The sequence below is a fragment of the Choloepus didactylus genome, chromosome 8 (assembly GCF_015220235.1).
Source record: "Choloepus didactylus isolate mChoDid1 chromosome 8, mChoDid1.pri, whole genome shotgun sequence".
NCBI classification, from domain to species: Eukaryota; Metazoa; Chordata; class Mammalia; order Pilosa; family Megalonychidae; genus Choloepus; species Choloepus didactylus.
Genome location: NC_051314.1, coordinates 123,188,300 through 123,201,661, shown reverse-complemented (window position 1 = coordinate 123,201,661; position 13,362 = coordinate 123,188,300). Strand labels below are relative to the sequence as shown.

General features: G+C 35.0%; 1 protein-coding gene across 1 annotated transcript; it reads right to left on the bottom strand.

The window, feature by feature from the left end:
- Positions 1-283: 283 nt before the first annotated feature.
- Positions 284-9,119, bottom strand: LOC119543101 (early activation antigen CD69-like). Its single transcript, XM_037847777.1, has 5 exons — positions 8,938-9,119; positions 5,266-5,388; positions 4,030-4,229; positions 3,574-3,677; positions 284-2,442 (listed from the first exon to the last, which is right to left on the bottom strand). The coding sequence occupies exons 1-5, from the start codon at positions 8,999-9,001 to the stop codon at positions 2,334-2,336; spliced, it is 600 nt and encodes a 199-aa protein (XP_037703705.1). The 5' UTR covers positions 9,002-9,119; the 3' UTR covers positions 284-2,333.
- Positions 9,120-13,362: the final 4,243 nt, after the last annotated feature.

Sequence of the window (13,362 nt, the reverse complement as noted above, 5' to 3'; positions counted from 1 at the left end):
TTTGCCTTTGCAGGTTTTTTTCCCTCTTTCAACATAAAAAAAAAAAAAGTTTACTATTAACCAGGATGGATCTTGTGGTATACATTATTTTTAACCATCTTAGCAATAATAGTTTGAGTATTATCCCATATACATAAATAATCTTCCTCATTATTTTTTACAATATTGATATAGCATTTCTTCATGTAATAAAATCATATTTATTTAACCAATTTCTTATTTTTGGACTATTGAGTGGCTCTTGATTTTTCAGTATTAAAAACAGCCGTTTAGTAAACATTTTTGTGGTTATGTCTTGCAAATCCAAGATTATTCCCTTAAAATTCACAAAGAGAAAATTAATGAAGATTAAAGTTATGAATCATTTTAAGGTTTTTTACAAGGATTGCCAAACTGCTTTCCAAAAAGTTAAACTAAACTAATTTACACAATCACTAGCAGTCTTTGCAGTCATGTATTTCCCAATACCTTCCTCAGAATTTTTTTTGTGTTTTAATTTCAATTATATTTTGACATGTGAAAGTCTGGCCAAATTTACGAAAATTGAGAATAGGCTTTTATTTGATGGCATGACATTATTAATTGCAGGACATTAGAGCTAGGAGACTGTGTTTTTTTACGGCTATGGGATTTGAGAAGCACAGAGGTTAAGAAACCTGTATAATATTTATCACTAAGTAGTGTCTAGAGTCTACATTTCTTTTCAATATGCCATGCTGGTGACACAGTTTAAAGAGAACATATATATTACGCATTTCCAAATGTTAGAGGAGAATATTGCAAAATACATCTGTAAAATTATTGAGTCATTAATTTCTTCCTGATTAAAATATAACATGAATATTATGCAGTTGTTGTTTCTATTTAATTCAATATTTTATGCTGATAACCAAAATATGTGTAGTGCTTTAGAATTTAACCAGATGCTTTCAGAACATCAGTTATGAGGACCAATTATTGTGTTATTGAAGTGAGGATGAGTTTATGAATAGGTCCTTACACTGATTCTGAGAGACTGTAGGTGTCTCCTAATTTCTCTGTGCCTCTTCAGGATGAGGGTGATAAGCAATAAAAGAAAAAAGAAAATAACAGAAACAAAGAAATTTTCAAAAGTGGCAAATTCCTCCCAAATCAATTAGACCTGCATTTATTGCTAAATATATAAAATTAGACACACCCTTTAGGATACACATGTATGAAAACAACTTCAAAAGTATAAGCCATGTTATAAATCTAAGGTTTTATTATAGATATGATTTTTGTTAATGTTAGAGTATTTTGCTTATTTTCTGTTTTCTGGTACGATATCTAAGTTTGAACACATTTTGAAAGAATACACACTTCTTGGAAACCATTTTGTTGATTTTAAATTTATTTCCATATACCTAAAAACAGCTTATAACTGTAGAATTCAAAACATAAACAAATAGACACATTTCATTGCACAAAGAAAATAGTTTACATGAAATATTGCACATGATAGAATTAATTAGGGAGGACACAAATTATAAGATAAGACTGGCATTATTCCAGCTTTAACAATACTGAATTTTTCCTTATAGATATTTGCCACATCACCTATTGCACATTTTCCAACACTTTCATCTGTTTTCCAAATCTTCCTCATGTTTTTTTGCCTTTGTCTTTTCTCTGCCAAATACAGAATATAAAAATTTAAAGGCAAAGAAATATGTACCATGAAAAAAGACCAGTTACATTGAGGAAGTAAAAACAAACAAATATAAATACACGTTCACACCATGCTTTGGGAGTACAAAAATTGCAAAGTAACTTGGTAGACTTCTCTAAAAAAGAGAGAAATATTCCTAAGCTCAGTATAAGTACTTGCCCACTTTCAAATGCTCTCAGAGTTTAAGCAATGCATTTCGACCAAATATCTGATCTGTCACCAGTCCCTGTTTACATTCAGTTTTTGATACTGTCATCTCAATCTTTCATATAGTGCAAATGAATGAAGGGCACACACTGTTGGTAGTCATTCAGCAATAAATAATAACATTAAACCTAGTTATTTTACTATTTCCAGGTTTAAAAATTATAAAGTGCATCTGAAAAGTTTTACAGTCATTCTTCTCATTCTTGGGCTTGCTTATCTGTCAACCTGTGATGTTTTTAGCTCAAGGCAGGAGTGTTCCACAGTGCAGGCTTTCCCAGAATTTCCCTTTCTTTTCTCCACAGTTCTGTTTGGAAGCAGTTTTCCAAAATAAGATGAAGATTTTCCAGAGTCCTTATGGAAAATTTCTGACCACAGAGCAGCATCCACCTACACTCAGTTTAGTTCCATGATAGTCCAGAAGTGAGTATGTTCCTCATTATTCGGAAGGTTTGCTACAGATCCAGTGTAAATTATTTTGACATTCTTCACTGCTGACCTCTGTGCTATTGAGAAATGCACAGTTCTCAGATCCTGTAAGGTTGAACCTGTCAAACAACAGGAAAACTCAGAATTATTTTCAGTTAATCATTTCTGTTTATTTACAAGAGAAGAAACTTTGTGGGTGGCTGACACCCCTGACTTATTGTTTAGTAGGAATGCATGAGGCAAGTCTGCCTGTTAAAAAGTCATAGACTAATCTGCAGAGACAATAGACAAGAATTTAAAGGAGTGGTATGTAGAAGATTCAGAGCTAAGAGTAAATATCCCCATTCATTTGGTTGACAATTTCCAGAGGAGGGATTCTTGGCCATTTCTGAGTTCACAGGCCCATCGAGAAACACTTGGAAATTATACATGGAATATTTCCAAACTAAAGTATATACATCAAACATTTATGCATACTTCTGCACACACTTTTAGGGGATTTAGGGTACCTGAAGCCCGTCTCTAGATATGGGAGCATGGGACACATATTAAGATTCCCTTTTCTAGGGACCTGCATTTTCATCTCCTTGTTATTTTATTGGTAATTATCATAAAATTAATTAGATTGCTAGAAATTGTTTCAATTCTGAATGCTAAGATGGAATAAATTAACACCAAATCTATAAAATGCCCCTCAAAATTTAAAATTTAACTTCACTAAAAATAAGGAAAATAGATTCAGTATCTTTAATCCTGGAGCAAGTTTTCTCTCAGGTACATAGAACCTTCTACGTAGCCACTGAAAATATTGTTCTTTGTTCCTGTAGTGATGGAAACTGGGGAAGAATAGGAGGGAGTTCTTTTTCAACAGTTACCTCATCAGTAAAATATAAACATGAGATTGGAAATGTTGTGGTTTGGGGTTTGTTTTTTGCATCATCATAATTATATATGGAATATTTCCAAACTAAGTCTTTTACTTACATTGAAGTTCACTGAGAACAAATTACTAGAAGCATTTATGGTATGAATTTCAAGGGGATAAAAATAAATAATAAACAATAAATAAAAAAACAATAATAAAACCTTTCCTTTAAAAAATGCCAAAGAAAAAACGCTTACAAAAGAGGTTAGAACTTTGCTCATGAGGAGCAAAACCTTTATACTGAAAGTGCTTCCAAAAGCAGAGAAGGAAAATAGTTTCCCTGAGCTGCCAGTCTAGAGAGGTGAAGAAAATTCTTGAGACTTACCAGTTGTTAAACACTTTGCCATTTGACCATTTCCATGTCTGACCATCTTCATTGTTCAGCCCAATCCAGTGTTCAGTTCTACCCACATATTGTTTTAGAAAGATCTTGAAGAAAGAACAAAGTATATGTTAACTCCTCTGGGCAAAGATATAATAAATCCTATATCTCAGAAGCTGCAGTTAGAGGTATGATAGCTAAGATGATAGACTGCTAATTCTATAAAGAATCAGCTCATTTGGATTCCTGGTCTTTGAAACTAAGCAATCAAAACAAACATAAAAGATGAAATGAACTCTCATTTTGACCTAAGCATATGGCTTTCTGAGACTCACTTTCCTACATGGGATACATGTACAATATCTTCTCTTAGAAGGGAACAGAGAGGGAAACCACAGATTACATACAAAAATAGAATACAACTATTTTATGAAACTGTTTTGAATACTATGATCTCACCATGTCCTTTTCAGAATCAATGAGAGCAAGAGTAGCACCATGTTTCAAACAAGAGCTTTGAGCCGAGGTCCAGCTCCTTTTCATAGTGGAAAAAAAGTAGCATTTCCTTTGATATCCAACCCACTCATCTGAGCATGAAGTGACGTGGCTCTCTGATGGCACCAAGGACATATATTGGCCTGGACAATTATACTGGCCCACTGTGAACAGGAAAATGGTTTGTTAGTTAAAAAAAAAAAAAGAGAAGGAATAAAAAAGAAACCAAATGCCCACAGCATGCAAAAGTAGCTCAGGGAACTTTGAACTGTTAGGTGATAAAGGATGAGAGCCAAGAAGGAACATTCTGAGAAGAATAAGAAGAAAGCAGTTTCTCATTTTATCTGAACTTCCATTTTGCCTACTCATCATTGTACAGGGTATGAGAGATAAGGAGGTGTCCCTTGGGTCATAATATCAGAAAGTGGCAGGAAAATAGAAAAACCCTGAAAATAGTCTTTGGACTAGAAAAGAAGAAAGTGCATTATAAATTCCAAGTAATCTGAATGCAGAATAGGAGAATTTTGAAGATGCAATAGCTGTAACAATACATTGAAAGATGAAAGAAAGAAGAATTTTTATGGAAGTAGTTAAAATACATAAAAGTCTATGACTGAGGGTGTTTCATAAAATTGTAAAGTTTGTTTGTAAAAGACACAAATATATCTTGTTATGGCTATATGCATTGGCTACCATCCCACTCACTACAGATTCTCTGAAAACTTCTAGATATAGGCTTAATTATCCATATCACCATTTTGTGGTCCTTGGGATAAAAGATAAAACATGGGCCAATTCTTTATGAATCTACGGCTTAGAAATTACTTTTTCACCAACAAGATGGGAAGCCCACAATTTTTGTAACTAAATGTCCATTTATGAAGAATCCAAATGAGCTCCCTTCATTCTAGAGCTCAAATCTGCTCAAATATAATTTTCTCCTGTATAGATTAATAAGCCATAGACACTTTTAATATTTATAAAGTTCTGGAAAACTCAAAAGTATTGCATTAATCATCAAAGGAACATGGAATTATATTTAGTATTGTTTAGGAAATTAGCCATAAATTATATATGTGATGATCCTAAGTAAACCAGAATTTCTGATTAATTAGACCAAGATAGTCACCACTGATTTCAGCCGGGTATGAATGCTTAGCTCTGGGAGTCTCTGAATGAGTTCATGAGGTGCTGACCTACCTGTTAAGGCAATGACAGCTATGATTAAACTGGTGATGAAGGCCACAGTCACTACAGCACATGGGACAGGGACCTGAAGGGATCCTTCAGGATGTGTCACAAAGTGGGAGCTGGTGGCGTTACCTGTAAGGGAGAAAGCTGTTGATGAAGTCAGGCAGACTCTAGAAGTAAGACGAGATCATCGTCATCTAATATTCTCTTGAGGCACTTAAATGAAAAAGTAATTATGCATCTCCCCATCTCCTTGTATGAAACTTATGAGTTAATTTTCCCCAAATCTTGAGTGATTTGGAGAGTTTGTTGGTGACTAGAAATTAAACAATTTAGGCATAATACTGAAACCCTAAAATATCTTTCCACGTATGTACTTAGTAGGTACACAATTCTACATTTATCATAATTTTATTGTTTTAATAATAATCAAACACTTACTAAGTACCTGATTACCCAAGAAGACATATAAAAAGAATATTGCAGCACAATGTCTTAACTTCCCTAAAATAACTTATTGTTTAAGAGAGATGATGAGAATGGGGATAAATATGGATAATGTTATAAAAATTTCTACAGCTAGAATGACTAAACACAAAATGACTGACAGTGCCAATAGTTGGTGAAGACTGGAGCAACTGGAATTTTCATCTATTATTGGTGAGAGTATATAATGGAAAAACACATTGGAAAACACTTCTCATAAAATTAAATATACACCTCCTCTATGACCCAGCAATTCCACTCCCATGTATTTCCCCAAAAGACATTAAAACATCTCTGCAAAAAGTCTTACACAAGAATGTTCACAGCAGCTTTATTCATAAGGATCAAATCCTAGATATAACCCAATTATTCATCAACAGGAGAATGGGTAAAAAAAAGAAATTTTAATCAATAATTTAAAAAAATATAAGATATACGGAACATATAAATGGAAATATACAGTATGTAGTATTTTGTGGCCTGATTCATGGATGAATCTCAAAAAATACATTGAAAATTTCTGGCACAAAAGATAACATACTGTTTACTTCCATTTATATGAAATACAAAAATGGACAAAACTAAACTATGGTGATAGAAATCAAAATCACATTTGCCTTTATGTGTGAGGGAGGGGCATTGATCCAGAAAAGCGGCATGAAGGAACTTTCTGAGATGCTAGAAATATTCTATATGTTGATTGGAGTTGTGGTTATACAATTTTCAAAACTCATGAAACTATACACTTGTAATTGTGCATTCATTGTATGTAAATTATACTTCAATTAAAAATAATTTCTGAAGTATTTGAATTTTCCAAGGAAAGTTAAAATTAAAAGTTAAGAGGAACTATAATAATATTATAGACTAAATATTGGGTAGAAGTTGATTTTTTTCCTTTACCCATCTGTGTGATGGTGAAACAAAGTCAAAGTTTTCTTTCACTATTAAGAAAAATTTCTGTGAAAGAATTTAGAATATGAATGTGATGTGAATTCTAATTCTTAGTTACAAAAAAAAAACCTAGAAAGATATCTGTTGTAGAATATAAGTAATTGAGAAAGTAATGAAGGGAAATTTTTAACTTAGATTTTGGAACTGACATTTGCTAGGATGAAATATCAGGATTTATTTTTAATCTGACTCCACAAAAAAGCTGTTCTCAAAATGGAAAAAGAAGATGGCTACTTGAACAATATTATAACTGACTAAGAAAATAGTCTCAATATGCAAAAACGGTTCTGTTTTATAAAGTAGATGACTGTCATAATTAAAAGACTTGTACACATAGGAAATGTCTTGAAATCAGTTTTTTCCCCTTAAAACATCTGTCTAAAGTTAAACTTGGAAAAGAGGTGTTGCTTTCTTTCATAACAATTTAGCATGTCCACCATTACATCAACTTTGCTTCTTCTGGGGTTTGCCCTTCCCATCGTAGATCTGCATTCAGATTTTGCAAGAGAAGCCTTTACTTCATTCCTGTCTAATTTTATTTCTCTCAGCCTCTCAAAGCAGACCTTCCTTTTTCACCCTCATTCAGTCATCACCGGAAGCAGTCCCTGGTAGGTAGGGTAGAAGTTCAGAGCTCTGTCTAGTTTCACTTCTCATCATGGAGAGTCATTTACGCTGCTTATACAATGCGGCCACAGCCCTGACTCCTTAGCAAGTTCCCACTCAGCCAAATACTCATGCCCTCCGGAGCCTGGTTCAGCCCAAGGGCTCACCCAATGGTTAAGCTTTGGAGATGACTCCCAGATAGTATTTTATATCCATTAGTGAGGATTGTGGTTACCCACAGTTTGGTGTATCTCCTAGGTGACCAGCACTTCCCCAATGGCACCTTTCCTTTCTGATTACAGGTCTGGTTCACTGATGCGGAAATTGAAAATAAATCCACCTATTTCCTATTGAATCATCCAAGGGTGACACCTGATGATTATTCATACCAATGTAGCAACTACCATTGCAGCATACAGTGAAAATTCAACACAAAATTGGGATGAGCTGAGAGAAAGTTAAGAATTCCTTCAACAGGTCCTCCTTCTTTCAACTATTCTTCTATTTGTTGAATAGTTTTATTATCATATTTTTTTTTCTTTCTGGCTGCTGCTCAACTAAGCGATAAATTATGGTTCACTTGGTTAGCTGAAAAGTTGCAGGCTTTGCACTTGTCACCCACACTTTAATTTGTATTCTTAGGCAAGGGACAGATTTTTCAGAGGTAAAGCTATGCTCTTCTATAGAAAACCAGTCTAGCAGACACAGGGGAAAACATACCTTCCTTCAGATTGTTTCAGCTTAAGTAAGCCCTAGTTTCTAAATGTTAGCTCTTTTTTTTTTTGCATGCCTCATTAATTAGGGAGAAAGAGGGATAAACAGGAAAAATAATCAAGTAAGCGTCATAGAAAAATGGTATGGAAAAACAAAGGGGAGAATTCTAGTAATAGGAAATAGAATAGATATGTGGACAGAATAGACAAATAGAAGAGAGAAATACAGCTAAAATGGGCAATTTCAAAGAAAAAAATAAAGGAAAGGATTCATGTAGAATTTGAAGCCTGTGATTATAAGAGAGAAATGGGAAGATCAAGTAGAAGAAAAGGGAGGGGCCCATAAAAATACTGAGGCACAGGACAGCATTTTCAAGGATTCAGATGCTTTTATGGCTATTTTCTCAAGGGTTCTAAACCTTCACATTTCCAGCCACTGGATGATGCTGTCGTAAGAACACAGGAGGTGAGGCACACAGGAAGCAAGAGATATCGGAAGGCTATCAAGACTTTCCATGGAACACAGAGCTTTCCATAAGGGCAGGTGATGCTTCCTGGAATATGTACAGGTGGATATGGCAAAATGACGGAGTGTACACTGGGCTGGGACAGGAAGTTTTCCAATTAAATCTAAAAAATTGAGAAGATATAAACTGAAACAAAGAAAAGGATCTTTAAAAATCTGCCAAAATTCACCTCTGTGGGTCCCTCTCAAGTCTCAGCCATCCTATCTTCTCATTTCTTCCCATTGTCTCCTTTATCCTGACTGAAATGGAACCCAATCAAATTCTCAAAAAGACAAAGCCACACTTTCTTCCCTAATTATCTACCTATCATCTATGTAGCTATCTGTCTGTCTGTCTATCTACCAACCTACCTACCTACCTACCTATTACCGATATATAAGAAATCAGATCTGACTTACCTTGTTCTCCATTCTCAGGATGCAAGCTGCTGTTCTCTGTTAAAGAACCATCTTCGGAATTCATCTCTATTCTGCTCAGTATCCCCTGGTTAATCCCAGGTCAAATCAACCTGCAGTGAAAATCTTTGCTGGAGCTCTTGCTCGGTGTCTGTGTCTCTGCGGCCTCCGTGGCATCTCAGCATTTATATTCCGTTACGCTGTCTCCACCCCCTTCCTCTTGCTCAACTACTCCAGTTCTCTTTCATTTATGCTCCAGTGGCCCAGACAACTCATGATGTGTTGTTGTGGTGAGGTGTGGGTTTTCCCTACTGTCTGAAATGGGCTTTCCCTCAGCTCTAGGTGCAGCAGGCAGGGGCAGAGGGATTTTCCCAGAACCTGAGATAACCTTCTTTAAGTTTGGAGAAAAAACAAATAGCTTAGGAGACAGCTAATCGAAATAGGGAATTTGAAGTTATGGATTTAAGTAGAACCCCTTAGTTAAAGAAGTTTGGTTCCGGATATATCATCTAGGGCATTCACTTTTCCTCTTTGCTTTGGGGTTCCTGTCTTTGAGACTGAAATATTTTGAAGAATGAGAATGTAATATTTCCCTGGAATCCCTTTTCATCCATTTAATCATTAATTTAACAATATTATTGAATATCCACTAGGTACTTGACACCATTTGGGGCCAGATGACTTACCGTTCAATAAGAATTATTAGATCTCTGTCCACATAGATCTCTCTATCCAGCTTGGAAGAGTTCTACTTGGGAAGCTACAGGTATCACTCATTTCTTCCCTGGGGAACAGTTCTTTAGTCTGCCAGTTTAGGGGCTTCTTTTAGTATAGCTGTTTTAATGCAGGAAAGAGAAAGCTTGTGGTCTGGAACTTCCTCCCTATGTTCTAAAATTGTTTATCTTAAATCATCTGTTTCGTTTCTCTCCTGCTAGTTTTCTTGTCATATTTTACTGTCAATGAGCCTGCCTTTCTTTCACCTAATATCTTATTCTCCTGTTTTTGCCCTTTCCTCTAAGTTATTCTGTTCAGATATCTCTGGGGCTGCAGATATTTGTTGTATGATTAGCTATGGTTTCAATCTCATCCTGATATATTAAGATCAACACAAAATGAATGTAGACTGTCAGTGCATGATGGTTTAAGGGAGGGATCAAAATACCACTCTGGCAAATAGCTTTGGTGCCTAAAATTTTAATCATTAATATCGCTTAAAGACATTCTGTTGTTGGAATAAAATATTTGTGAAAATGGAATGATTAGTTGGTTTTAAATCATCACCTACTGTAGTTGGGTCATTCGATGTATTTGTTTGCCTAGAACACAAGGTAGTAAATGTTGGTCCTAAAGGGTGTTTTCACATCCACTCTATTTTTCAATCAAGTACTTTCCCATAGAGCAGCCAGAGGGATTGTTTGAAATTAAGCCACATCATTTTGTTGAGAAGGTTCAACTCTTCCTCCCTCTACCCCCAATGCTTCTTATAAAATCACCATAAAATCCAAAGATCTTTTCATAGTTGAGAAAGCTTTATACATGATCTGGCACTTGTCTCCTTCTCCTAGCACTCTCATTAGTCATTGTCTTCTCCAAAAGTAAACTCCTTGCTATTTCACAAAAATATCAAAGACCCAGAGAGGTCTTCACTTACCATCATATCTAAAATAGAACCTCACAGTCTATGTCTCTACCTACATTTATTTTTCTCTCCAACCTTTGTTTTAATAAGTGCATTACATTTATTGATGTATTAACATATTATATCATTTTAATCATCTACGTGCCTTATTAGAATGTAAGATGCTTGGGGGCAAGGAATTTGTCCGATTTGTTCTTCTGTGTCTTTAACACCTGGCATGATAACCAGAACATACTAAATACATACTTGCTGAATGAATGAAGGAATTAATTGATGAATATGAATGTGTACAAAACATGTATGAAAGTTAGAAAAATCCCAAAATACGGGATGCTACTCAGAGAGGTCACTGGAATTATAGGATTGAGAAACATACATGATTTTAGACTGCTATTGGATAGAAAGGGTGCACTTGAATACTGCTGATGAATGACAAAGGAGTTAAGTTTGATACTTAAGAGAATAGCAGCACCTATTGATAATGCTTTTGCTAATTCCATTGGGTTGAAGCAGTCTCCACCTTTTAAATGTTTATCCTTCTAGAGTTGGGAGATTTAGGTTAAAGAACACAGTCTGCCACTAATTACATATACCATGTTTTGAAGAACATATGAGATAATATCACTGCTATAAATCTGCAGACATTATTTGAACTCTCCCAAGTCTGTGGGGTATACCTAAAGAGAAAGAATATCCTTATACACACCAATAACCTTTCAAAAATGTATTTATCTATCTACCTATTTATTTATTTGTTTATTTATTAGATAAGTGCAGAAAAATCCTGCACAAAATGCAGGGTTCCTGATACTGCACCATCACCACCACCCTGCATTAGTTGGGCACATTTGCCACAATTGATGATAGCACATTTTTATAATTGTACCATTAACTATAGTCCCTGGCTTTAAATAGGGTTTATTGGGTCATACCATCCCATGGATTTTTTTTTATTCTAGATTTTGACTCTATGAGTTTGCTTTTTCTAATATTTCATATCAGAGAGATCATACAATATATGTCCTTTTGTGTCTGGCTTATTTCACTCAACACAATGTCTTTGATGTTCATCCATGTTGTCACGTGCATCTGGACTTTATTTCTTCTTATGGCTGAATAATATTCCATTGTACATATACACCACATTTTATTTATCCATTCATGGGTTGATGGGCACTTGGGCTGCTTCCATCTTTTAACAATTGTAAATAATGCTGCTATGAGCATTTGTGTGCAAATATCTGTTCTAGTCCCTGCTTTCCATTTTTGGGGGCTTATACCTAGTAGTGGGGTTGCCAGGTCATATGGTAATACTATACTTAACTTTCTGAGGAACCATCAAACTGTCTTCCACAGAGGCTACATCATTTACATTCCCACCAACAACTGCAAAGGAAGACTTTTCATTAGCTGATTGGGCAAACATAGATCATGGTCCAATTATACCATTTACTAATGTACCATTTCCCCTCTGGTGATTCCCATATAAATGTGAAAATCTAATTTCCTTCACTAATTTCCTTCTTTGAAGTTTTAAGACTCTAGAATAGTTAGGCAGGGTAACATTACGAAAAAAGCACAGGCTTTACAGTCAGACAAATGACACCTCCCACTGTTTTCCCCCTTGCTCCTTATAGGCCTCAGGTGTCTTGAAGAAGTCAAACTTATTTCATTTCATAGGGTTTGTTTTTGCCCTTGTTCTTTCTGCTCTCAGATTTCTCATGGCTAACTCTTCTCATTTAGATTTTACCTCACATGTTACCTCCTCAATGAGAGCTTACCTGAACATCTTGTCTAAATTATTTCCAGTTAGTCGCTATCAGTTACTTCACTTTCTTTTACCATAGGACATACTACTGTCTGAAATTTTGTAGCTCATTATTTGTAAGCTTCTGTCATTATTATCTATTTCTCACTTCTAGAAGGTAAGATGTTTAAGAGTAGTCAATACATATCTTATTCAGCACTGAATTTCTAGTACATATGAGAGGGCCTGTTACAGGGAAGGAGTTCAATAAATACTTGTTGGATGGACACATAAAATAATATTCATGAGAATATTGACTCAAGCACTTAACTGTGCAACTTTGGGGGACCTAAACAACTTCACTAAGCTTTAGATTTGTTTTCTCTAAAATGAGAATGTTAACCTCCAACTCATAAGGTTTTTATGAAGAAAAATATGAGTTAGAAAATTAATTTCATTCCATGGTACATATTCATCATGGAATGATAGTTTGATGCAAGTCATGAAAAGTTCCTCATTTGATATAAAGAACTAAGAGATAATACCTGAGAACTGACAGCATAATTTCTGATGTGATGCAATGGACCTTGTCTGTCTGGGACACAGAAAGGCTGAGGAAGCTGCAGTCTCATATAACCACCTCTAACAGCTTTCACAGCATTAGGAGTCTTGCTTATGTACTCAAGGTTTCTTGCTCCTTTGACCATAATCAGGTAAACTGGTAAGCTTGCATACACACACACACACACACACACACATATATATTATATTGTGTATAACATGTATATTATATTTTATATATATATGCTATTAGCTACAGAAAAATGGCACCTAGAGATCTTAACAATATAAATATCTTTAAACATATGATATTGATCAAAGTTGAACTGCTACTTCTGTAGTGAAACCATTTTTCTCTACCTGTCTTTATGGGGACAACTGGCATAGCTTGTTGAAACCATCATATATATGGGTGGACTAGGCAGCCACTGCAAACTAAAAAATAACCAAGTTACCAAGAACATGATATGTGGCAGTTGGC

Bases quoted from the DNA above. Each gene is read 5' to 3' on its own strand.
- LOC119543101 (XM_037847777.1), bottom strand. From the start codon at position 9,001: ATGAATTCCGAAGATGGTTCTTTAACAGAGAACAGCAGCTTGCATCCT. The intron at 3,678-4,029 runs GTGAGATCATAG...TCTTTCTTCAAG, and splicing joins TTGATTCTGAAAAGGACATG to ATCTTTCTAAAACAATATGT. The intron at 2,443-3,573 runs GTAAGTCTCAAG...GTTGTTTGACAG, and splicing joins GGCAAAGTGTTTAACAACTG to GTTCAACCTTACAGGATCTG.